The sequence below is a fragment of the Apodemus sylvaticus genome, chromosome 3 (genome assembly GCF_947179515.1).
Source record: "Apodemus sylvaticus chromosome 3, mApoSyl1.1, whole genome shotgun sequence".
Classification (NCBI taxonomy): domain Eukaryota; kingdom Metazoa; phylum Chordata; class Mammalia; order Rodentia; family Muridae; genus Apodemus; species Apodemus sylvaticus.
The window spans coordinates 99,041,553-99,065,891 of NC_067474.1; the positions used below are offsets into that span (position 1 = coordinate 99,041,553).

At 39.1% G+C, this 24,339-nt stretch overlaps 1 protein-coding gene across 4 annotated transcripts in view; it reads left to right on the forward strand.

The window, feature by feature from the left end:
- Adamtsl1 (ADAMTS like 1) overlaps positions 1-24,339 on the forward strand; it is a 383,172-nt gene that overhangs the window by 82,172 nt on the left and 276,661 nt on the right. For all 4 annotated transcript variants that reach the window (XM_052176711.1, XM_052176713.1, XM_052176712.1 and 1 more), the window contains exon 4: positions 18,392-18,628. In XM_052176711.1, coding sequence (XP_052032671.1) covers positions 18,392-18,628 — 237 coding nt within the window. The remainder of the gene's footprint in view (positions 1-18,391; positions 18,629-24,339) is intronic.

Genomic DNA, 24,339 nt, shown 5'->3' on the forward strand with positions numbered 1-24,339 from the left:
AAAAACAAAAAAAAGGAAAAGAGAGAGAAAGAAAGAAAGAAAGAAAGAAAGAAAGAAAGAAAGAAAGAAAGAAAGAAAGAAAGAAAGGAAGGAAGGAAGGAAGGAAGGAAGGAAGGAAGGAAGGAAGGAAGGAAGGAAGGAAGGAAGGAAGGAAGGAAGAAAGAAACCGATGGGTGACTGACTAGGTAGGCGTGGCATACAAAAGTTAAGCCGAGATGAGATAAATAACCTCATCTGGTCCCTAACAAGCAGCAAGAATAAAACATTAATGGTTACTTAAAAAGAAAAAGAGAACAGCTCCTGTTCAACAAGAATTTCAAGACAATACAAATTCACTGTTAAATTCTACCAGACTCTGAGAGAAGCAAAACCAATGTTTCTCCTACCATTCTATACAATAAAGGAAGGAACGATACCAAACTCTCTTTACAAACTGAAAACCAGATAAAGATATAACCAAAACAGAAAATTCTAAACCAATCTCCATGATGAACATAGATGAGAGAATTCCTAACAAAGTAATCATGAATAAAATTCAAATATATATATGAATTATAAAAATGAATTATATATAACATATATAACATATTATATAATATATATGTATGAATATATAACATATTATATAATATATATGTGTGTGTGTAAGAATGATACATTTTGATCGAATAAGCTTTATTCCACAGACGCAAGGGTTGGTTCAATATGCCTAAGTCAATAAATGATATAAATGGACTCGAACAGAAATCCCATGGTCATTCTGCATCAAATGCCCTACCACTGAGATAAGTCCTAGCTCGGCCCTATTAGAATGGATTTCATCAAGAAAACAAATGATAATGAATTCTGGAAAGCCACGGGAAAGTGGAGCCCATTCAGTGTTGGTAGAGTATAAGTATCCAGAACCACTGTGGAAATTACTGTGGTGGTTTCTCAAAAAGCTAAAAATAGATCTTCCATGTGACCCTGCTATACCACAGTTGGGCATGTTTAATAGCTGCTCATCCATGTTTATTGCTGCTCTGTTCATAGCAGTGAGGAATTAGAACAAGCCTAGGTGCCAATGAAAGAAAAATGAACATGTAGTACTTGTATGTAGTGGAATTTTATTCTGCTGCAAAGAAAACACAAGTCTGCTGCTTTCGGGAAGGTGAATAGAAGTGGAAATGTTAAATGAGGTAGTCCAGGCTCAAAATGACAAACACTGCCTGTTTCCTCTCATATATAGATCTCAGCTTCTAACTTTTGTACATGCATAGCTATATGATGGTGAGCAGGAGAAGATTACCTTCAGCAGAATATTACTCCCTAAATCCCAGTGAATGTCAGCTGTGCTATATTAAAGACTTACAAAGTCATGCCAGACTCTAGCGTCTGAAATGTACTGTAGCTGCATCTCCTCTTCTAATTAGTGGTGTTATAGGAAACGCTGAGGCATCATGTTTTGTACATTTCTATACATTTCATTATTTCCATTTTTACTTTGATGCCTTTCATCTTCTGCTAGGTATCATATAAACTGAGATCTCCTAATGAAAACAATATGCGAAATGGAAAGATATTGTAAAGGGCACATCTATCCCCACTCTTCACTCAAGCCAAGCTGACACAGACAAATATTCCTCTTTCACTATGGAGTTGAGAATTGGTTTCATCGGCTGGCTTCTCTCTCTCTCTCTCTCTCTCTCTCTCTCTCTCTCTCTCTCTCTGTGTGTGTGTGTGTGTGTGTGTGTGTGTGTGTGTGAAAACATGATAAAGGCTCTCAAACAGTGAATAGGCAAGCAGTCTATACCAGCCTATGTACTTTTTGTTTATTTTTTATTATATATATATTCCTTATTTACATTTCAAATGTCCCATTTCCTAGTTTTCCCCCCGAAAACCCCCTAACTCATCCCCTCTCCCCCTGCTCACCAATCTACCCACTGCAGCTTCCCTGTCTTGGTATTCCCCTATACTGGGGCATCTAGCCTTCTCAGGATCAAAGGCCGTTTCTCCCTTTGATGTCCCATAAGGCTATCCTCTGCTGCCTGAGTCTGGAGCCATGGTTAACTCCATGTGTTCTCTTTGGTTGGTGGTTTAGTCCCTGGGAGCTCTGGGAGGGTATTGGGTGGTTCATATTGTTGTTCCTCCTACGGTGTTGCAAACCATTTCAGCTCCTTTGGTCCTTTGTCTATCTCCTCCATTGGGGATCCTATGCTCAATTCAATGGTTGGCTGAGAGTGAGCCCTCTGTATTTGTCATGCACATACAAAGCCTCCCAGGTGACAGCTATACCAGGCTCCTGTCAGCAAAGCACTTTTTGGCATCCACAATAGTGTCTGGATTTGGTAACTGTATATGGGATGGATCCCCTAGGTAGGGCAGTCTCTGGTTGTCTTTCCTTCAGTCTCTACTCCACACTTTGAATCTCCTCCCATGGGTATTTTGATCCCCCTTCTAAGAAAGACCAGAGTATCCATACATTGTTCTTCCTTCTTCTTGAGGTTCATTTGGTCTGTGAGTTGTATGTTGGGTATTCCCAACTTCTGGGCTAACATCCACTCATCAGTGAATGCGTACCATGTGTGTTCTTTTGTGAATGGGTTACCTCACTCAGGATGATATTTCTATCCGTTTGCCTAAGAATTTCATGAATTCATTATTTTTAGTAGCCAAGTAGTATTCCATTATGTAAATGTCCCACATTTTCTGTATCCATTCCTCTGTTGAGGGACATCTGGGTTCTTTCCAGCTTCAGCCTATGCATTTTAACAACAATCACAGCAACAAATCACTTAAGTTTCTTAGAGCTGTAAGCTGAACAGGCATCAGTAGCCATTTCCATATATGCATTTACCACCATGCACAGCTTCCTCACTGTCTGCTTGCCACACTGAAGTCAGACAGTTGATAATTATGTTACAATAGCTAATGATCCTAAATTGATGCATCATTACCATCCAATGGCATAGCTGATCTTAGATATCATCTTCTTGTTGACAGATACATATGACTGTCAGTCATTTTATTGTCTTTCATGACTTCACGTCTCTAAACACCTTCTGTTCATAGGAGATCCAACTCCTTATGGACAACTCCCCAACACCCTGGCAGCCACTGACCTTTTTCACTGTGTACAGAATTTAAGTTTACCCTTCAAGAGGGGCTTAGTGTCTTTTCCTCCCCTAGCTTATTATTTCCCTAGAAGTTCTGCCTTATGACTCTGCATTATGAGGTCTTTATTCTTTTTTTATAGCTTTTAGTCCATAGACATAACCCCTGTTCCCTAATTCTATGGGTTATTAAAGGACAGAGGTCTAAACTTCCAGAAACCAGCAGTTCCATTAGCATGAATCTCCTTCAATTTCCTTCACCATTTGTATATTTAACTAGAGTTAAATTTCAGTTAATTTTTTAATTTAATACTACTATTTTTGGGCTGCATGTATTTGGAAGCTTCTTTGGAGTTACTAGTCTGACACTCTGTTAACTAGTTAACTAATATTCATTTTGAACAAAGATTATAGATTATAGAAAAACCTCAGGATGTGCTATTGTCTTTTGTGGTTTCATTATTTTGGGAGAGACAGAAAGCCCAGTGTGCCTGCCGAGTGAATGATAAGATACAAAGTAGGTGCTATAGGACCTCTTCCATGGGCTGCCAGCTTGGAGTTGTCAGAGAAAACTGACGAGTAACAGTTTGAAGGAGTCAAGCAGAAAAGATGTCTTGAATCATGTCTGCCTGGTAAGCAAAGCATCAAAGGAGAGGTGAATGTCCCATCATAGAATGTTGGCTGGTGACAAGAAAGAAGAAAAGAAGAAAAGAAGCAAATGTAGGTCAGCTCCACACAGAAACTTCTTGAGGTATTTGCTGCCTTGGATACCATGTAAGAAATGAGAAAACAGCTCAAGTCTCAGGCTCTAGAAGTAACTGAATAGCTTACAGAATAGAAGAACAGAATAGGAGCGGTTGAACATTTATTTTCCTTTGCTACCAGGTCCAGACGCAGCCTGATGAGGAGCTGAATAAAAAGACTAGTTGTTTGTATTCTAAAATGACCTGCCAATTTTGAGGTCGTCTCCTACCTTGCCTGCAATTCTATGGCTAAATGAAAGCTATGACATTATTGGTCTTAGCTTTTGTCTTCCTACTTGTAATGGTTTGTATATATTTGGCCCAGGGATTGGCACTATTAGGATGTCTGGCCCTGCTGGAGTAGGTGTGTCCTTTCTGGAGTAGATGTATCACTGTGGGCATGGGCTAGAAGACCCTCATTCTAGGTGCCTTGGAGCCAGTCCTCTCCTAGAAGCCTTCAGATGAAGATGTAGAACTCTCAGCTCCTCTAGCCCCACGTCTGGATGGATGCGGCCATGTTCTCACCTTGATGATAATGGACTAAACTTCTGAACCCATAAGTCGGTCCCAATTAAATGTTGTCCTTTATTAAGAGTTGCCTTCGTCATGGTGTCCGCTCACAGCAATAAAACTCAAACTAAGATACTTCTTTAATCTGTAAACCTCATAAAGACAAGGATTGTCATTGACTGGTTACCGTACCTTTGCACTTCTGCTTTTTATTAAGCATCTCTGTGGGGTTTGAACATATGCAAGCTATTAATAGTTAATGAGCATGATTAAGCAGAAAGCCTAACTATGGCAAATCTCACTCCAGATACGACTAACCAGCTTTGCTTTCCTTTTACCTTTTCCCAATCATAGCCTAAAGAAGGAAACGGTTATTTCATAGAGAGAGGAAAGAAAGTAAACTGGGGAGCAGAAGGCTCCATGAGGAGCTAGCCCTTAAGGCCTGTGCCTTGAGCTTCAAAGGACAATGGAGAAATGCCGGGGTTTCAGTGTTAGGAAATACATTTTTCTGATTCTACTTAGTTTCTAAAAACACGTCCATGCTCCAAGATCAACAAACTGAGGAGCATGAGCACATAGGAACAAAACTGAGTGTTGTCATCCATTAAACTTATAACCCAGTCAATTTGGCACTCAGGAGTGTTTGATTATGTTCATATGTTAAGATATCCATATAAGTCACTTTAATTACATTTGTATTTAAACAACAAAATAAAGTCATTTTAGAGGCAGCAAGGTACAGGTTCTGAATTTTAACTTGGAAAGTATTGTCCCCATGTCTAAAATGGTGCTTCCAGAAACTTCTGCTTCAAAACTATTTTATGTGGCATTAACCTTACATGCTTGTGTTTGCAGTAGGAATCCTGACCTACTTGAGAGTCAGAGATTAGGGAAGGAACAGAGAGAAGGGCCATGCAGCTTTCTTTGACTTGGTTGATGGTAACCCAAGTGGGCCTAATCCCAGTGTCTGTAAGGAAAACTCAGCTAATCTCTACTCTATCCTATAGCCATCTGAGAGTGCTCTGTTTCTTTCCTTTGGAAAACACAACACAATCAAGTGTTCCCAACTCTTACACACAGGACTCATGTTAATGGTCAGTCTTAACAGAGACCGTGGATGAGAAGAGACTTTCTCATTCTTGGGTTAAAGAATTGATACCTTTCTCTGTGGACTTTCAGCCGTCTCACAACAAAGGAGAGCCTCCGGTCCTAGCATTCTTCTTCAGTAAGTTGATCCAGTTGTACCAGTGATTCCCAGTCTTATTCGAGTTCACGCAAACTTACCCAGGTTAACACAAATCAGATGCACACAAATGTCACCAAAGGAGTGCCCAAGTCATTTCATTGTGATGCATCAAAAAAAAGCGGTGGAGATTAGATACTGTGCTAGGAAAACAGACTGCACTGTCAGGATTCAGAGAGAGCCAGAAAGAAGTACATCCTGCAGGCACAGTCAGGTAATTTGTTGATGGTTGGGAAGGAGGGAAGGCGACATGAGGTGGCAGGGTGGGGTGGGGTTGGGAGGGTCTTCTCGAACTTGTTTACATGGCATTTATCCTAGTTTTATTTTAGCTTTGCTTTTATTTCAGATGATTTTATTTATTTGTTCCTTTTTTTAAGTCCACAATTTTGTGTTTTAAAGGTAACAATAGGGAAAAAGATAAAAAAAAAAAATTAAGCCCGAGTTATCTGCTCCCAGCGTCTGTCTTTGGGCTAAGATTAACCAAGTCTTTTCCTCTTTTCCTTTAAATGGCTGGCTTAAGAAAAGTTGCTCCAGAGCAGCTTTCATCCTTATGTTTGCACCTTTGTTACCCATCCAGCTCATCTCTTCCCACTTTGCAAATAAACATGAAGAACATCAGCCGCTTACGTATTTGTTAGCAAACCTGACCTCTTGTGCTGGCGTTCCACAGCCTGCCTCCCCACCACAGCTATTTTGTTTAATGCAGCCTGAGAACATCACATTGTATGGCTGTGTGCTTATAAAATGAAATAGTGTGCCCTATTACAAAATGTCTTACAAATTACCTCTCCAAATATGCTAATTTTTTGGGATGGAGTGGGGAACATTTATTTCAGACTGTAGTAAAAAATAATAAAAAGTCAGAAATGCTGATTTAAGAAAAGATACTGCTAAATTGGAGCAGATTCAAAGAAAGGAACTAAAAATAATAAAAAGCCTCAAGGAACGAATATTTTCAAAATTGAGAGAATTTAAGAGTCTAACATGACAAACTATAACCAGTCCCACAAATACCTCTTGGGAATTAGATTCCAAACGTCTGCATTGTTCAAAGAAGAAAAAACAAAGGCATTGAAATAAAAACTATCCAAAAGAGAGGGAAAGTGAACTTTAAAAACTAAATGTTTTCAATATTTTTACTTAGATCAGCTCATAGAGGCCTGGAGACATTAAAACACTAGCCAGGCCAACCATTTGTTTCCAGATAGCACAGGGTAACCGAGCAAGTGCGGGGGACTGCAGAGTCCCCGTGCACATATTCTGCATGCCCAGTGTGTGCCCACAAATGAACATACATGTAAGGTATTCGATATACCATGGCTGGTATCCACAAGGCTGAGCACACTAGGGTACACCTGAAGCTGGGATAAATTAGAGTACTACATTACTTTTCACGATTACAAAATTGCAACAATATTTAACTGAGCGTGAATCTGAGTCATGGTTAGGCAATAAAATGGTTAATGATTAATTTCTCAAGAGCACTCCCTTCCCTTGAGTCTGCCATTTCCCAAAAGTGTTGAAAGTGGAGAGAGAAGTGAAAAAGATATCCATAAACCTTTTGTACCAGGAGAAAAAGAACAAAACTAAGTGCCTTCAAACCATATCTGATATATAAAAACATGGTGTCCCAAACCTTTTGCAGTGACTTAGAAAACAGACAGCCTGTTGGCTGTTGACGACAGAGGGAAAATGAGTCACAAATGGTCTTTGCCTCCTATGACCCCACCCTCCAAACACAACCCTGTCTTCTGTTCTTTACACCCATAGTGATATGTTAGAAATTTAAATATTGTGTTCTTGAAATATAATAGAATTGTATCCATACAGACTGTCTAGACAGGGCAGAGACTGTGTCTGTTTAATTTCATGTTACATTGCAGGGAACAGCCTTGCACAAATAAATCCTCTTGATGATGATATCGACGTTAGTATACGCAGGTGGCCAAAATTGGGGTGAGAAAGCTTGTTACCTCAACATTACCACTTTATGATGCATGCATGTAACACTTAAGTGTTTAATAAAATTTATAAATGGCTGGCTATTTTTTAAATAATAAATGATTTCAGCAGATTTTATGTTTCTCGATATTGGCCTATTAAATTTGTTTACATGGGGGAAGAAATATCAATCTGCCTATTCAGAAAGTAGGCAAGACTCCCTATTCAACTTTCCTAGTGTCTAAAATGTGTAAGCATTCTTATGGCTTTATTTTTTAAAAGAGGAATCATAAATATTTTGTCAATAAGGGAACTGAGATTTAAATTCCTGGAAATTTTAAGAAATAGGATTGGAGTCTCTGTGATAAAAAGGATGGCATTTCTTCCATTTTTCAATGTTTTCAGTCTGTCAAAAAATAGTCATACGTGCCTGTCCTTCTAGATAGCAGATTTTTTTTTAATCTCCAAAACTGACCATATAATTGGTCACAAGACAGACCTCAACAAATATAAGAAGATCGAACTAGTCCCATGCCTCCTATCAGATCACTATGGAGTAAGAGTGGTTTTCAATAGAAAACAAAAACAACAGAAAGCCCACATACACATGGAGGCTTAACAATACTCTATTCAATGATACCTTGGCCAAAGAAGAAATAAAGAAAGAAATCAGAGACTTTTTAGAATTTAATGAAAATGAATGCACAACATACACAAATCTTTGGGACACAATGAAAGCAGTGCTAAGAGGAAAACTCATAAATAGCAGATTTTTGATCTGAGTAGAGAGCCAGCTCCTGAAAGGAAACAGAGAGGTAGCAAGATCCTTCTGCTTAATGCTTAAATAAGATCATTATTTAGTGTCCAGAAGAGCGGGGGGGAAAAGGGGAATCCATTGCCAGATTCACATGAGACATGATGGCTCAGCCTCAGTTATAGACAGATTCGGGGCATTTCTGAACTAAAACCTATACTTTAGTTTTCACATGGGTACCCCCACTGCAGTGGCATCAATGTCACTTTCTAAGTGCAAGCTCCCACACCTCACCGAAGATCTACTGAGTCGGAAACTCTGGAGGAGCTTTCACCATTTTGTTTAAGCCCTTCTGGTGATTTTAATACATATTTAAGCTTGAAAACCATAGCTTTGAGGTATTGGGCTTGGAAAGGATGACATTGGATAGAGAAGGCTGTGGTGGCAGGAGGGTCAGATTTAGTGTTACTCTACAGATGTTACAGGTTTAGATCAGAGCACAGTAGGTTTGTGACATCTTAGATACGCACATGATCATAAGCAGTTGCATGTATATGGAATCAATGAGAAGTGGCCCAATCTGGAGATGGGAACTGAATATGGATTATCCTGCTAAGAACTAAATATACAATGGACTGGATCATGTCGATGGATACTGACCAGTTAGTTATTTCATCTTAACTTTCAGTACAGAAAACAGAAAGCCAAGTAACTAAAAGGCCAAACTCCATGGCAGAGGAGAGCAGCTTCTACATAGCACCCTGAGGCAGTGAGAACTTCAGAGTGCATCACAGCTTCTCCACCAAGTCATTTGTAGAGGATTCTTTGGTGGCTATTTTCTCTTGCTTTAGCATCAATACTTTGAGGGTCCCTACTATTTTAAGGAGAAAAGTTAGAACTGATGTGTTTCCTACAGTTGTCAAGGAGCTGATAGATGTCTATTCTTCTCTTTAAGGTGATCCTGTATTAGAGAATAGAGTATACACCTCACTCGACAGTTCTAATTTGGTTTTCCTTCATGGTAACTTTAATGGAGGATAAGTGATCAGGACCACATGGGGTTCAGAAGAACAGTATTAACCGAAGGAAATGAAATGAGATGAGAGGCATTTATCAGTGACTATGGTATCTGATCGTCGGAATGTAATTTTCAGGGTTTTCATGATTTCATCAAGTGGCTTAAAATAAAAGCATAGTGCTAGGGACTGGAGAGATGGCTCAGTAGTTAAGAGCACTGTCTATTCTTCCAGAGGACCAGGGTTTGATTCCCTACATGGTGACTCTCAACTGCATAACTGTAGCTCCAGGGGATCTAATACTCTCTTCTGGATTCCACAGGCACCAGGCATGAATATGTTGGACATAAATGTGGGCAAACCATCCATACACATAACATAAAAGTTCTTTAAAAAGCACAGTGACAGAATATTTATACCATTGCATTTGATATAATAAGTTAAATGAATAAGCCAACCACTAAATACTTAAGAGCAGAGTTAAAGCAGATGAATGACCATCAGGAAGCAAATCCCTTCTTTAAAAAAGAGTGAAAACAAAAGCCAGGCATGGCGAGGCACACCTATAGGCCCACATGGGAGGTGGTGGCAGGAAGATTGAGAGTTCAAGGTCATCCTCAGTTACAAATAATAAATTTGAGGCCAGCTAGGACATGATACTCTGTCAAAAATTTGGTGGTTAAATAAATAAATTGAAAATTAAAAAGTAATATTTCTTCTGATCCCATCTCTGTGTATTTTTTTTAAAAGATCTGTTTTGAGGCCATTCATCTGTGTCACCTTAGCTGCTGAGATACAATCAGTGAGGTATCTCAGAAAGGCTTGACCCTCTCCTGTCCTACCGTGTAACCTGATCCATGAATCAGTATCAGAGGACATCTGGGATCCATCGTATCTTTCCCACAGACTAGTTGATTAACTGGAGAATGTTTTGAATTGGCTCTATATATGGCAGAACCCCACAGACTTTATGAATTATCATTGGGAGCAAATAAAAGGTCAGATTATATTTTTGTGTTCTTAAAGAACACAGCTCTGACATGGTTAGGATTAAGTGCTTAAACACTGGAGAGAAAAGGGTATTGTAATAAATGGCTAACTACAGTAATTTGCAGGATCATCTATTACAAAATTTAAAAATATTTTCATAGATGCAGGAAGTTCCTAGTCCAGTAACATGATGCAGGGTCTCCAGTGTACAGGTGTGTTAAGATTTCAGGCTGCAGTGAAATGTTCTTCTTTCTCTGCCTCTTTCCCCTTGTTTCATTTCTATGTGATGGTACTTCTAGAGCCAGAGCAGAAGCCCAAGGTCAGGATTTGTTACCTGCTTCCTCCTTCCCACACTGTTTTTGTCAGTTTAAATTTTTTTTAGTTTGTTTGCTTGTTTGGTAGAGTAAGATGCATTTGGTACAGTCACTTGCTTTTCTGTTATTTTTTGTCTTTGCAGAAATATGCAAATCATGATTTGTTTTTGCTTTTATTTTAAATATCTCATTGAAAGACTATTAGTTCTACCTTTAATGTTTTCTGAGAGGTATATAAGTTCTGTATCTTCTGCATTCCTTATATCCAAAGGAAAATGACCTTCTGGCTCAGAACTGTGGCTTGTGCTAAAGAGTGTCCCCCTAAATCAGTATCCCTGACCTCAAGCAATACTACAGAGCAATAGTGTTAAAAACTGCATGGTATTGGTACAGTGACAGGCAGGAGGATCAATGGAACAGGATTGAAGATCCAGAAATGAACCCACACACCTATGGCCACTTGATCCTCAACAAAGAGGCTGAAAACATCCAATGGAAAAAAGATAGCCTTTTTAACAAATGGTGCTAGTTCAACTGGAGGTCAGCATGCAGAAGAATGGGAATTGATCCATCCTTGTCTCCTTGTACTAAGCTCAACTCCAAATGGATCAAGGACCTCCACATAAAGCCAGACACTCTGAAGCTAATAGAAAAGAAACTGGGGAAGACCCTTGAGGACATCGGTACAGGGAGAAAGTTTCTGAACAGAACACCAATAGCATATGCTCTAAGAGCAAGAATTGACAAATGGGACCTCATAAGGTTACAGAGTTTCTGTAAGGCAAAGGACACCATCAAGAGGACAGATCGGCAACCAACAAATTGGGAAAAGATCTTCACCAATCCTACATCAGATAGAGGGCTAATATCCAATATATATAAAAAACTCAAGAAGTTAGACTCCAGAAAACCAAACAACCCTATTAAAAAATGGGGTACAGAGTTAAACAAAGAATTCTCACCTGAAGAACTTCGGATGGCGGAGAAGCATCTTAAAAAATGCTCAACTTCATTAGTCATTAGGGAAATGCAAATCAAAACAACACTAAGATTTCATCTTACACCAGTCAGAATGGCTAAGATTAAAAATTCAGGAGACAGCAGGTGTTGGAGAGGATGTGGAGAAAGAGGAACACTCCTCCACTGCTGGTGGGGTTGCAAATTGGTACAACCACTTTGGAAATCAGTCTGGCAGTTCCTCCGAAAACTGGGCACCTCACTTCCAGAAGATCCTGCTATACCACTCCTGGGCATATACCCAGAGGATTCCCCACCATGTAATAAGGATACATGCTCTACTATGTTCATAGCAGCCCTATTTATAATTGCCAGATGCTGGAAAGAACCCAGGTATCCCTCAACAGAAGAGTGGATGCAAAAAATGTGGTATATCTACACAATGGAGTACTATTCAGCCATTAGAAACAACGAATTCATGAAATTCTTAGGCAAATGGATGGAGCTAGAGAACATCATACTAAGTGAGGTAACCCAGACTCAAAAGGTGAATCATGGTATGCACTCACTAATAAGTGGTTATTAACCTAGAAAACTGGAATACCCAAAACATAATCCACACATCAAATGAGATACAAGAAGAAAGGAGGAGCGGTCCCTGGTTCTGGAAAGACTCAGTGAAACAGTATTCGGCAAAACCAGAACGGGGAAGTGGGAAGGGGTGGGAGGGAGGACAGGGGAAGAGAAGGGGGCTTACGGGACTTTCGGGGAGTGGGGGGGGGCTAGAAAAGGGGAAATCATTTGAAATGTAAATAAATTATATCGAATAAAAAAAATTAAAAAAAAAAAGAGTGTCCCCCTAAAGCTGGCATCTCAAAGGTGACATCCAAGAAAAGGTCATAAGTCGTATAGAACAATTAGGACATTTGTTTCTGAATCTAACTTGGAAGATGCTTGGGAAATATATGTGTTAGAACACTCAATTATCATTCAAAACTAAATCTCTGTAAAGTATCTACAATAATCTACAGCATAACAATTATTATTATTACTATGTTGCTATTGTTGATGATAACCATGATGATGGTGATGACGATGATGATGATGATGGTGGCGGTGGCCATGGTGTTTATTAGGATACTTGTGGGAAAGAGGCTACAGGGACTTTCTCTGAGCTTCCTCAAGGGGTTCAATGAATGTCCTTTTGTTTTATTTTGTTTTGGTCTGGTGTTTTGTTTTTTGTTTTAGGCGGGGTTTGGTTTTGGGGTTTTTTTTGGTTTTTTGTTTGGTTTTTTTGTTTGTTTGGTTGATTGTTTTTTTGTTTTTTTGTTTTTTTGTTTTTTGTTTTGTTTTGTTTTGTTTTGGGGGGGGTTCAAGGAGTCTTTTGCCAAGTCTTTCTGCCTTAATTTTTAAGTATTTGTACTTCAACAGAAATTTGATTCATGTGTTTCTGAATCATCTACACTGAAATCATCAGCATGTTATTTTCTAAGGAGGTTTTTGGACCTGTTTTACAATGCCGAGTACAGATAAACTCAAATATTCAGAAGACTCAAGTTGAGGTTCTAGTTCTGAACTCTAGGTCAAGTGAATCAATGATTTCACAAAATATATCCTTGCAACTCTACAAAACTTTGATTTGTGATAAAAGTGTGTTGAAATATTCATATGCATTATTACTCTCAGAGGTACATTCATAGTTGTAGAAAGAATCATAAAATGTATCAGGGGTATTCTTGGAACCATAACACTGAGGTGAATATCTGTTTGCATCTTGATTCTCTATAGTATATATGAATATGCTCCCTAGTTTTATCACAGAATATATTTAAACTTTGATTTAACTTGTTTTTCACTAATATTACTTTCTATTACTTTGAGTCATAAACTTTTAGGAAACACACGAACATAGTTTGTTAAGCAGAAGGAACTGAAGGATCTGCAAGAGTTTCATGTGTTTACTGAGATGATGTACCACTTGAAAATATAACTGACACTATTTTATGCAATTGTAAAAATGCAGAAAATTACCTCCAGCTCATACTAGAACACCTCTTAATTATTTGTAAATCTTCTTACCCGGCAAAAATGATTAACTCTGACATTAAAATTCCCTTCTAAGCTTGTTCACCTATGCTCACAGAATAGAAGTAAAGGCAGTTAGTAGAGGCGTTTGGAACTATTTGAAGCAATTCCTATAATGTTTGGTGACAATCAGGTTCTGTAGAGTAAGCAAGTGGACTCTGAGATAACAGGTGTTGTATAAAATACTTGATTTAAATGTTATTAATTAGATCATCAGTTTAGGTAATTTTTCTCATTAATGGCCCCAAAGGAACATATGGACCATGTAGAGCTGGTTTATTCAACCTGTTGACATGGGAAAGTAGCAGCTTGAGGGAGACTCTAAGATGTGTAACAGGGAGACTTAGAGGAGCAAACGTGAGGACCTTAGGCAGAAGTTAGTATAAAGGTTCTTTTAGGGAAAAGCTAGCAAGTGAGGCCTAAGGAAACATTGGCAGAATTTCCAAAATAAGCAAAAAGTAATATTGCCTTTAAAACATGGATCTGCAAAGAGCTTGTGTTAAATCAGCTGATCTGCTCTTTTCTCTTAGAACACAGGATCTGAAACAATCTGGTGTTAGAATGATAGTACGTAGTTTCTGTAGGTTTTCAGAGTGTGCAATTTGGGTTTCTTACAATAAAAAGTCAGGGTAGTAGAGAGTAAGCACATATACCATGCATTCATTTATTTATGATTGTTTTAAAACTAGAGTGTATCATAGCAGTTACGAAGCCATCTCTAGGCATGCGAATCTGTGTTGTGTAAGAAATACATCTAATCCCAAGCCACAGAGGGAGCCGCTAAGCTCACTGGCAAAAACAGCGTTCCTTCATGGGTCCTGTTTCAGTTCTAACCTGACCTCTCAATGATGGATTGACCTAGAATTGCAAGCTAAAATAAACCATTACTCTTCAAGTTGTTTGGGTCTAACTCTCCTAGTACAGCAAAAGAAAATCAAATTAGAACACTATCAAAAAGCCAACCTAAAGTAATAGTATGATTTCCCTTTGTCATTTAGTATTTAGAGTTTTAATTAAAATATATCATTTACTCTCTTCCCTTTCTTCTCTCCAATGTCTCTCATGGCCTGCCTCTCCAATCCCTCCCATATTGCCCTTCACTCTCCCTCAACTTCATGGCCTGTTCTTCATCATCATCATCATCATCGTCATCATCATTACATGAGTGTAAATACATAAATATGTCTCCTGAGTCACCTTAGTATTGATTGTATGTATATGATTTCTGGGCTGACCACTTGGTATTAGATAAGCATTTAAGAGGCACACCTCTGGGAAAGACTGATCCTCCCACTTTCAGCAGTCATTAGCAATTCTTTGTCTATGGGTGGGGTCCCCTTCCACTTTAGCATATACATTTGGTGTTGTATATTTAGATCTTGCTTAGGAAGCCATATTGATGAGATATCTTAGATGCAGCTTCCCTGTCATTTCTAAGAGGCCCAATCTTGCAGCAGACTTCCTGTTTCTCTAGCTCTTATGGTCTATCTGATGGTGGGGTTCCCTGAGCTTCAGATACGGGAGTTGTGTTGGAACTGTGTCTACTGGAGTGATGGGTAGATCACTGTAGTTGATCTCTGGATTTGGACAATTTTTCTGTGATGGTCTCCATCTACTACAAAGAGAGGCTTCTTGTTTGAGGGTGAAAGAGCTGCACTTTCCTGTGTGTACATGAGTAGGCTTAGAATGCAGTTAGGAATTATGCTGATCTGATAAAGTAAAGGAAGTAGGTTCTCTTCTAAGATCTTCAAGCCCATGATCCCTTGGTAGTTGACTAGATTTCTGTTAACATACATGATTTCCCTCCTATTGAGCAACACTTAAGTCTAATTAGATTAGACTTCTGTTGGTTACCACCCAGACATGAGTGACACTAGTGTACCTTTAGAAAGATCTTGTCACACTGGTTTCATTGATAGAAATCACAGCTGAGTGGTGCTATTGATTGCTTCCTTCCTTTATCAGCATAAATAACACCTTCTGGTACTGTAAAAACTAAACTTCAGGAGGGAGGTATTCAAGATTAGACTCGACTTGATTTTCTGAATTCTGTGTCAGAGGCATGTGATGTCTTCTACCTTTGGGAGGCTACAAAGGGTGATAGCAATAGTAATAGCAATAGCCTATACTATTTTGTGAGCATCTTGGCCTACCCTAACCAAAACCTCAAAAGGAGGTTTTGATTAGTCATGGCTCTTGTGAGGAGTATTGTCATCTCAAGTGTTATATCATTTCAAATACATATATAACTATATGTATGTATGTACATTCATATATGTACATGTACACATTCATATATATGTACATATATACACATATGTTACATGTAATTTTTGGTAAATATAAAGTAATATGGTTCATTGAGGCTTTTTCTTTTCTTTTCTTTTCTTTTTTTTTTTGTTTTTCGAGACAAGTTTCTCTGTATATCCCTGGCTGTCCTGGAACTCACTCTGTAGACCAGGTTGAACTTGAACTCAGAAGCCCACCCACCTCTGCCTGCCAAGTGCTGTGATTAAAGGCATGTGCCACCACTACCTGGAGGCTTTTTCTTTTTTCTTTTCTTTTTTTTCTTTCTTTTTTCTTTTTTTTTTTCAGTGTGGTTGGACCATTTTATTTTTTTTTATTGAATATCGTCTTCATTTACATTGCCAATGGTAAAATCTTTCCCAATATCCCCCCTCCCCTAAGACCTCTCAGCCCCTTCCCCTCCTCCTTCCCCCTGCCTCCATGTATATGTCCCTCCACCCAACACTCTCTCCTCCCCCTACCTCGGTTTCCGGCCTCTGTTGAGCCTTTACCTGACCAAGGACCATTCTTCCCACTGATGCCCAACAAGGCCTTCCTCTGCCACATTTTTGGCTGGAACCATGTGTGTCCCTTGGTTGATGGTTCAGTCCCTGTGAGTCTTGGGGCATCTGAGTGGCCGAAATCATTGTTCTTCCCATGGGGCTGTAAACCCCTTCAGCTCCTCTGGACCATCCTCCAGCTCCTCCATTGGGGACCCCATGCCCAGACAGTGTTATTTGTTCCTTCTTTCTTTCCTGTATTGATCTCCCTTCATCCCTCCCCACTTAAAGTGCCCCCCCCCAGTTTTCCCCATTTCTCCCATTTTTAAAGTTTGTATTTTCTTTCTCCAAGTTTTATCATTCATTAGACAATAACCATTCTTCATTACAGTTTTATATTTTAAGTTTCCCTTATGAAATAAACATTTAGAGGATTTTATTTTTCATCAGTCTCTGTGAACATTATTTAAATTTTAAATTAATGTCCTAATTCTTTGGTTCTTTGCTGTCAATCACTTCATTAAATACTCAAGGTAATTGCTGATGGATATCTTCCTTGTATGGGTCAATGCCTTGCTTTTGATTTGTAGCCCAAGCTGATTTGGAACTAGTGACCTCTCTGCCTCAGCCTCTTGATCCATTAAGATTATGGACATGAGCCATCACACCTACACAGACATATGACAGGTTTTTACTTCAGTAGGTAGTAGACAACTGAAACATGGCTGACCTATGTTCATAACCTTCTCATAACGACCTTGTGAGCTGAGTGGTTTTCTTACCTCTAGACAGAGAACAGGAAGCCAGATGTAAGAAGCGTCACTATCACTCATCCGTCTGTGGAGAAGATCCATGTCCTCTTCATTCTGCCTCACTGCTGACCCTAAAGCAATTCATATAGAAAGGATGGTCTCACATCTTTGTTCCCCATATTAATTTTAGAAACTATAATTCCTAAGTTCTAGGAAACAGCTCACAAATGACCCCACATAATTTTTTAAATAAAATTACCATAACTCTTTTCTACTACCTACTGAAATAAAGACCTTTCATAGGTCTAGGTAGGTGTGATGGCTCATGTCTATAATCTTTATCCTCAAGAGGCTGAGGCAGAGAGGTCACCAGTTCCAGGTCAGCTTGGGCTACAAAGTGAAAAGCAAGGCTTGCCCTGCAAATCAATCAATAAACAAATAAATAAACTTTAAAAGCCTAGGTGAGGTTTGAGACGTAGCTGGGTAGTTAAGGGCTCTGGCTACTCTTTCAGAGGATGTGGGTTCAAATTCTAGCGCCTACACATCAGCTCTCAACCATATGGAACTCCAATTCCAAGACATCTGATGCCCTCTTCTGGCCTCTGCAGCCATCAGGCATGCATGGGCTGCACAATCATGTATACTAGAAAATTACCCATACTCATAAAATATTATTTTTTTAAAAAAATGTAAAGATCTAAAGATATAGCTCAAAAATAAAACTCTTGTTTCTTGCCTAGAGTACATTAAGCCATCACTTGAGTCTCTAGTATGACAAAAACTAAACAAAACATTATTATATCTCTCATTTTCAGAATGGATGGAGACAATAATATTTTGGTTATCCAAAACTAGAAGGAATTGAAATGTCATAATGTTGAAGAGACTGTGGATGAGCAGAGAGCACTTAGAAAGTATTTTAAGATGTCGACTTTGCCTTCATGTCAACCCAAAGATTCATTTCAATCTAGTTACATTCTCATTTGGCTACAACAGAAAATCTATTAAAGTTATTTATCAAATCTTTATATTTTAAGGGCCCAAATAATCACGTAACCTCTAAAAAGACACAGTGAAGTCCACCTGTAATAATTAGGATATTCAGTTTGTTTTCTACAGCTGTCATAGACCACACAACTGTTCCAACGTTCTAATTGTGGTTATACTCATAATGTCTACTTGTGCCCTCTCCCCCTCTCCTTCAGGACTGCCCACCAGAAGCAGGGGACTTCCGAGCCCAACAGTGTTCTGCTCATAATGACGTCAAGTACCAAGGCCAGTTTTATGAATGGCTTCCTGTATCTAATGACCCCGACAACCCATGTTCACTCAAGTGCCAAGCAAAGGGAACCAGCTTGATTGTTGAACTAGCACCAAAGGTCTTAGATGGTACGAGATGCTATACCGAATCACTGGATATGTGCATCAGTGGCCTATGCCAGGTAAGTGCTGAACACTTGCCATGTGACTTATCCAGAGATATCACGCCTGCACAGAAATAAGATTCCTTCCAAAAGTTACTCAGTTTGCCTGCAAGGAAATAAGTCTCTGCAAGTTACTCAGCTACCCTCTGGAGTTTATAAAGAGTAACAGGTTTGAAGATTGTAATTTCAATGAATGGTATGGTCATTGTGTTCCATGCTAGTGTTATAGAAGTGCAGACTGCAGGTGGGCTTTGTTTGTTAGTTATGTTTTTCCTTCCTTGAATGATACTTGAATGGTGGAAAATAAAAATTCTTGACTATAGTACTATGGTGATGAAATTTGAAATTACCTTTAGCTCAAATGTTTTTGATATTTGGAAAGGGATAGATGGGGGAAGGGCAGGCGGGAAGAAGAGATGGGGGTGTCCATGTGTTTTCATACATTCATTTTGGTGTACATAGAATTTTAGACTCAAGTAGGAGAATGCAGCTCCTTGTTGCCTGCAACTATGTTGAAAATCATACAAGTTGTAGCAAGGGGCCTGAAATTTAACAAGTAGGCTGAGTTTCAGACAGGTAACCCTTAAAGTCCAAGAATACAGATTAGAGATTGATTTCTGGTATCAATTCTTCAGAGTGTCCTTGAAGACTCAGTAAGGTGACAAAGTGCTATGTTATCCCATTTGCTAAGAACTTATCTTCATTTTCAGGCTCACGTTTTAGCCTGTGATGAGCAATTTACATTTTAGAGTGAGCAGGTTCTCCAGATAACATTATTCACTCTATTCTTATATGTGTCACAGTACAGACATTTTAAGATCGTTTGCCTCAGGTAGGAGGACATTGATTGAGTCTGAATCTGTGACATAACAACTTCAAATGTGACAAAAATAATATAAAATATGTGGTATGTTTTAAATATACATTTATTTAAAACAAATCTGCATATTGATTCACAATGAAAATTTAAATTGTTTCAAGACATGAGCTGTGAGATAAGGTTTGATACATGAGGGCGGAAAGCAGATGGAGTCAGTCTTCATGTGGGTTAGCAAGGGTGTGGAGGAGGGGCAGGCAGGGATTTCCAGAGAGGAAAAAGGGGCGGCAATACATATGTCAGACATTTCTTGGTATATGAGATAAATTCTGAGTGTAAATGTGAATTTGGGATTTCACTCTTCTCAAGATTGCAAGGGTCTTAGAAAGTAGCCACAGACCTTTAAAAGCTACATGTGTAGAACATTATTTGTGGTATTTTACAACTATTTGAAAAATTATTTATGATTATTTATAAATAGCCCAACTGAGGCTGGAAAGATGACTGGCTCAGTGGTTAAGGCTATGTCCTTCTTTTCCAGAGGACCTGACTTCCTGGTAGGAAGATTCACATGTTAGGAGAGTCTCAACCACCTGTAACTTTACCTCCAGTGGTTCCAATGCCCTCTTCTGACCTCCATAGATACCCACATAAGCACATGGCACAACTCACACAGCTTAATGGAGGTTCCTATGCCAGCCAAGAACACTGAAGCATCAGCCCTTCCCTGGGTAAAGACATCAGGAACAGAAAAGAACTAAACCTGGAATGAAGACACTTTGATCAGGAGGAGGGGAAAGCTATAAATCAAATTCATCACACCAAACATGTCAAAACCTGAAACCTAATGTGGATTCATAAAGGGTGTAAGCTCACATGTGCTTCAGTCTAGCCAGCCTGAACTTGCATATATATATATATATATATATATATATATATATATATATATATATATATATAATATTATTTTATTCTTATATTAAATAAGAATATTATTTTCTATATTCTTTGTTTACAATCCAAAAGCTTTCCCCTTTCCCAGTTCCCCCCTCCCCATATGTCCCATAAGTCCTCTTCTCTCCATCCATTCTCCTGTCTTTCCCCCTCCCTTTTCTCTGTCCTGGTACTCCCCTACAATGCTGGATCAAGCCTTTCCAGGATTAGGGCCCTCTTCTTCCTTCTTCATGGGAATCACTTGATATGCTAATTGTATCTTCAGTATTCAGAGCTTCAGGGCTAATTAATATCCACTTATCAATGATTGCATTCCATGTGTATTCTTTTGTGATTGCGTTGCCTCGCTTAGGATGATATTTTCCACTTCCATCCATTAGCCTAAAAAAATTCATGAATTCATTGTTTTTAATGGCTGAATAGTACTCCACTGTATAAATATACCACATTTTCTATATCCATTCCTCCATTGATGGATATCTGGGTTCTTTCCAGCTTCTGGTTATTATGAATAAGACTGCTATGAACATAGGGAACAGAAACACAGGAGAGGCAGAGGTAATTGGTGGAGGAATAGCGATGAGCAGAGGCCACTGAGGTAATGGAGAAATAGAGATTGCATTGTGTGCACTCGTGGGAGGACAAGAGTGAACAATCAACAAAAGAGAAGCTGGAAATGTCCTCTCTGCAGAGCTAAAATACAAAAATTCTACCCTAGTTACAAAGTCATCATTCAGCTGGGTTTGTATCAGTGATTTGTAGTTTCATCTTAGGAAAATGTCTTATCTGAAAACACACTTGGGAATTAGTAACTTAAATGTGCAATTATATAAACATATTATCCTAGTTCCCTGAAAAAAAATGCATTTTTAGCTTCATTTTCCTTTTCTCTTTTCTGCCCCACTTGTTGGAGATATTTGGCTTTTTGTTTTAGAAATTTTCAAAATCAGCTTTAAGTATATATGAGACCAGCCACATGAGTCACAAACTCTAGAGTATAAATTTCTGAATTAAGAATTACCTTGATGGAAAGTGATACATGTTACAGTACCTTCTCATTCACAAGCACCAATTTCTTTTCACTCTGTATGTCTAATCCTCATCTATGAGCCACTTCCTCAAAACTATTTGGTTCTTCATCTCTATATCAGAAGCATGGAATCTCAGGGTTGTATTAATAATAAGAAAACCCTAGCAAAGGTTCTCCTCCTCCTCTTCCTCTTCTTCCTCTTTCTTTGTGATAACAGAGCAACACACAGGTAGGCAATATATTTATTCATCCTTCTGACTGTAGCAGCAGGGATCAGAATATGTATGTGTATGTGTGTGCATATGTATATGTGTATATGCATATGTGTATATATACATATACACAAACATCTAGTGTTGATGGCTGCTGTGGGTGTAAGGCTTGTTTGTATGATAATATATATATTTTACATTCTTCCTTCAAACAATGTCCTCCCTGTTAACATTAGTGACTCTATGATCAGAGTCAGCACAAGTTCAGGAGGTGAAGGTATGGCAAAATGGTAAATGCTGAGGCCTTCCAAACAGCCCTTAAAGCCATTGAAAAGAACCCTAAAAAACATAGGTTCAAGAATATATAATTTCTCTAAAAATTAGGATGCAATATGAATTACACGAGGGGCTTCACAAATCAAAAGGAATGAAAGCAGCCAGCTGTGAGACAACTTATCAGAAAGATACTAAGAAAGGAGATAAAGAGAATAAAGGAGTAGTGATAGAAGGAGATTCCACCCAGAATTGTTTATTGTAAATTGTAAATTGTTTGTTTTGTTTATGCTTACAAGACAGATTTGTGAGTTCAGGGTCAGCCTTGGACAGAACAAGGTTAGGCCCAGATGTGGTAGAAATGGTAATTTCAGGACTGGGTCTCACCCAGTTAGTTTATCATCTGTGCTTAACAGAGACAGGCAGATCTCTGAATTCTCTTGCAATACTAAAATAAAAGGTGTGTGTGCTTGCTGTTTCTTAAGAATTAAGGGGCTGGGGTCATGGGATATTGATTCATATGATAATCAAAAGAAACCTGGAGTAAATGACTGGATTGATACATAAAATAAGAGACTTGGCTTATGATCTGCAAGAGATCAAGCTATCCAGAGAATTTTTTAGAATAAAAAGAGAACTGTTTAGAGAACTGTCTTGAATAGAAAAGAGAGAGGGGGGAGAGAGAGAGAGGGAGGGAGGGAGAAAGAGAGAGAGAGAGAGGAGAGAGAGAGAGAGAGAGAGAGAGAGAGAGAGAGAGAGAGAGAGAGAGAGAGAGAGAGAGAGAGAGATGTTTAGAGACAGCTCCAGAGAGAACAGAACAGGGAAAAGGCAGTCTGGAAAGCTGTCTCAAGCAGAATGTAGGTCATCAGCTTGGACCCACAATTTGACTTTGAGTCATCTGTTTCACTCCTCACAGACACCCCTTTGCCTGAACCCCTCTCTAAGCCAGTGCTTGCTCTTGGCAGGATTATCTGACTTTCTCAGGGTTACCTGGCTTTTACCTAGCTCCTAGGAGCCAATCCCGTCTGCCATAACCAGGTGCACTGAGACAATGATCATTTGGTAATAGTCTCCCAATTTGGCTGCATACCAGAATCACCTGGAAAGCACTTATAAGACACAGCTCTTAAGCCTCATCCACCAGACATTCTAATTTTTGAGTTCTACATCTTTGAAACTATGATTCTGTGGCAAAGTCAAATTCATGAACTTCTTATAAATTGGACAGCAGGTAGGATTTAAAGATAAAGGACAGGAGGCAAAATCTGGCCCTTCTTTAACCAATTCTATGTTTTTGGTCAAGTTATGTAGTCTCCTGAAACTGTTTTAATCTAAATGATGATGCATCACCAACCAGAGTACTAAGTGAGGTCGTTCATTGCTGTGCAGCTGTAGACAGCTGTGGAAATGTGGAAGACCTTGAAGATCATTTGTAGCATGGCACTGTATACTGATTCCCAGGAAGATGAGGAAGGGCTGGGGAGGACAATGGAGAGAAAGATGAAGGGAGGATAGCACAGTAGTAGGATGCCTACCAAGCATCCCCAAGATCCTGGCATCCATTCCCAGAACTACACACCAGAATCAGAACAAGAATGTGTACAACTACTCTCAATACCCTCACGTCTCAGTTGAAACATTAGTAACTAGAGGGATTAGGACCCAGCTCTGCATCAAAGACAGTCCTTGACATGGAATCTAGATTGCCTTGTGAGATAATCACCACCCTGCCCTTTCCCTTTTCTTACAAAACACAGCAACTGTCTCTAGCAGGGCTTTTAGAAAGTGTTTTAGGAAAACACTCCCTTGAAAATGATCTAGTCCACCCTCAAGATACAGGGCTGAACTGAGCCGTGAGCTTCTCTCAGGGCTTCAGTTAGTGAACAGCAGACGAAGGTCAGGGAGTGGCCGTGTTTATCAACATTCTGAAAATATGTTCTCAGTGTTATTTCTTCAGCACATCCCACGGGCTAAGATTTTTGTCCAATTTTAATTCTGTCATCAATATTATGAAAGCAATATAGTTAGTGACTATACCTTTCAAACTACACTCCCATTCCCTCCCTCCCAATAATCCTCCCCTGGGGCTCACTGTGAGGGTGTGTATTCTCACCTTAGTTTGGAAAACACCAGCATATTTAGTTGCTTGCTTTTGCATTAGATTTAGATAGGAGGCAAGGCAAGAACAGAGAGGCGAGTCTGAATATTTAAGTCCAGAGGCTCTGAAGCCAGCAGTGCATGAGCTACAAGCTAAGCTTCATCGTTGGTTGGTATATCGTTTGAAGCAAAATTAGAGGCCTCATCTGAAAGCAAGACACCATTGCTGAAAATAACACATACACAGCTCCATGAACACAGGGAAATAGAGTCTATCTAGAGCCTTCACCCTTACTGGCTAATAAGACTCTCTCGTAGAAAACTATAAGTTTATCAATGGGAGATA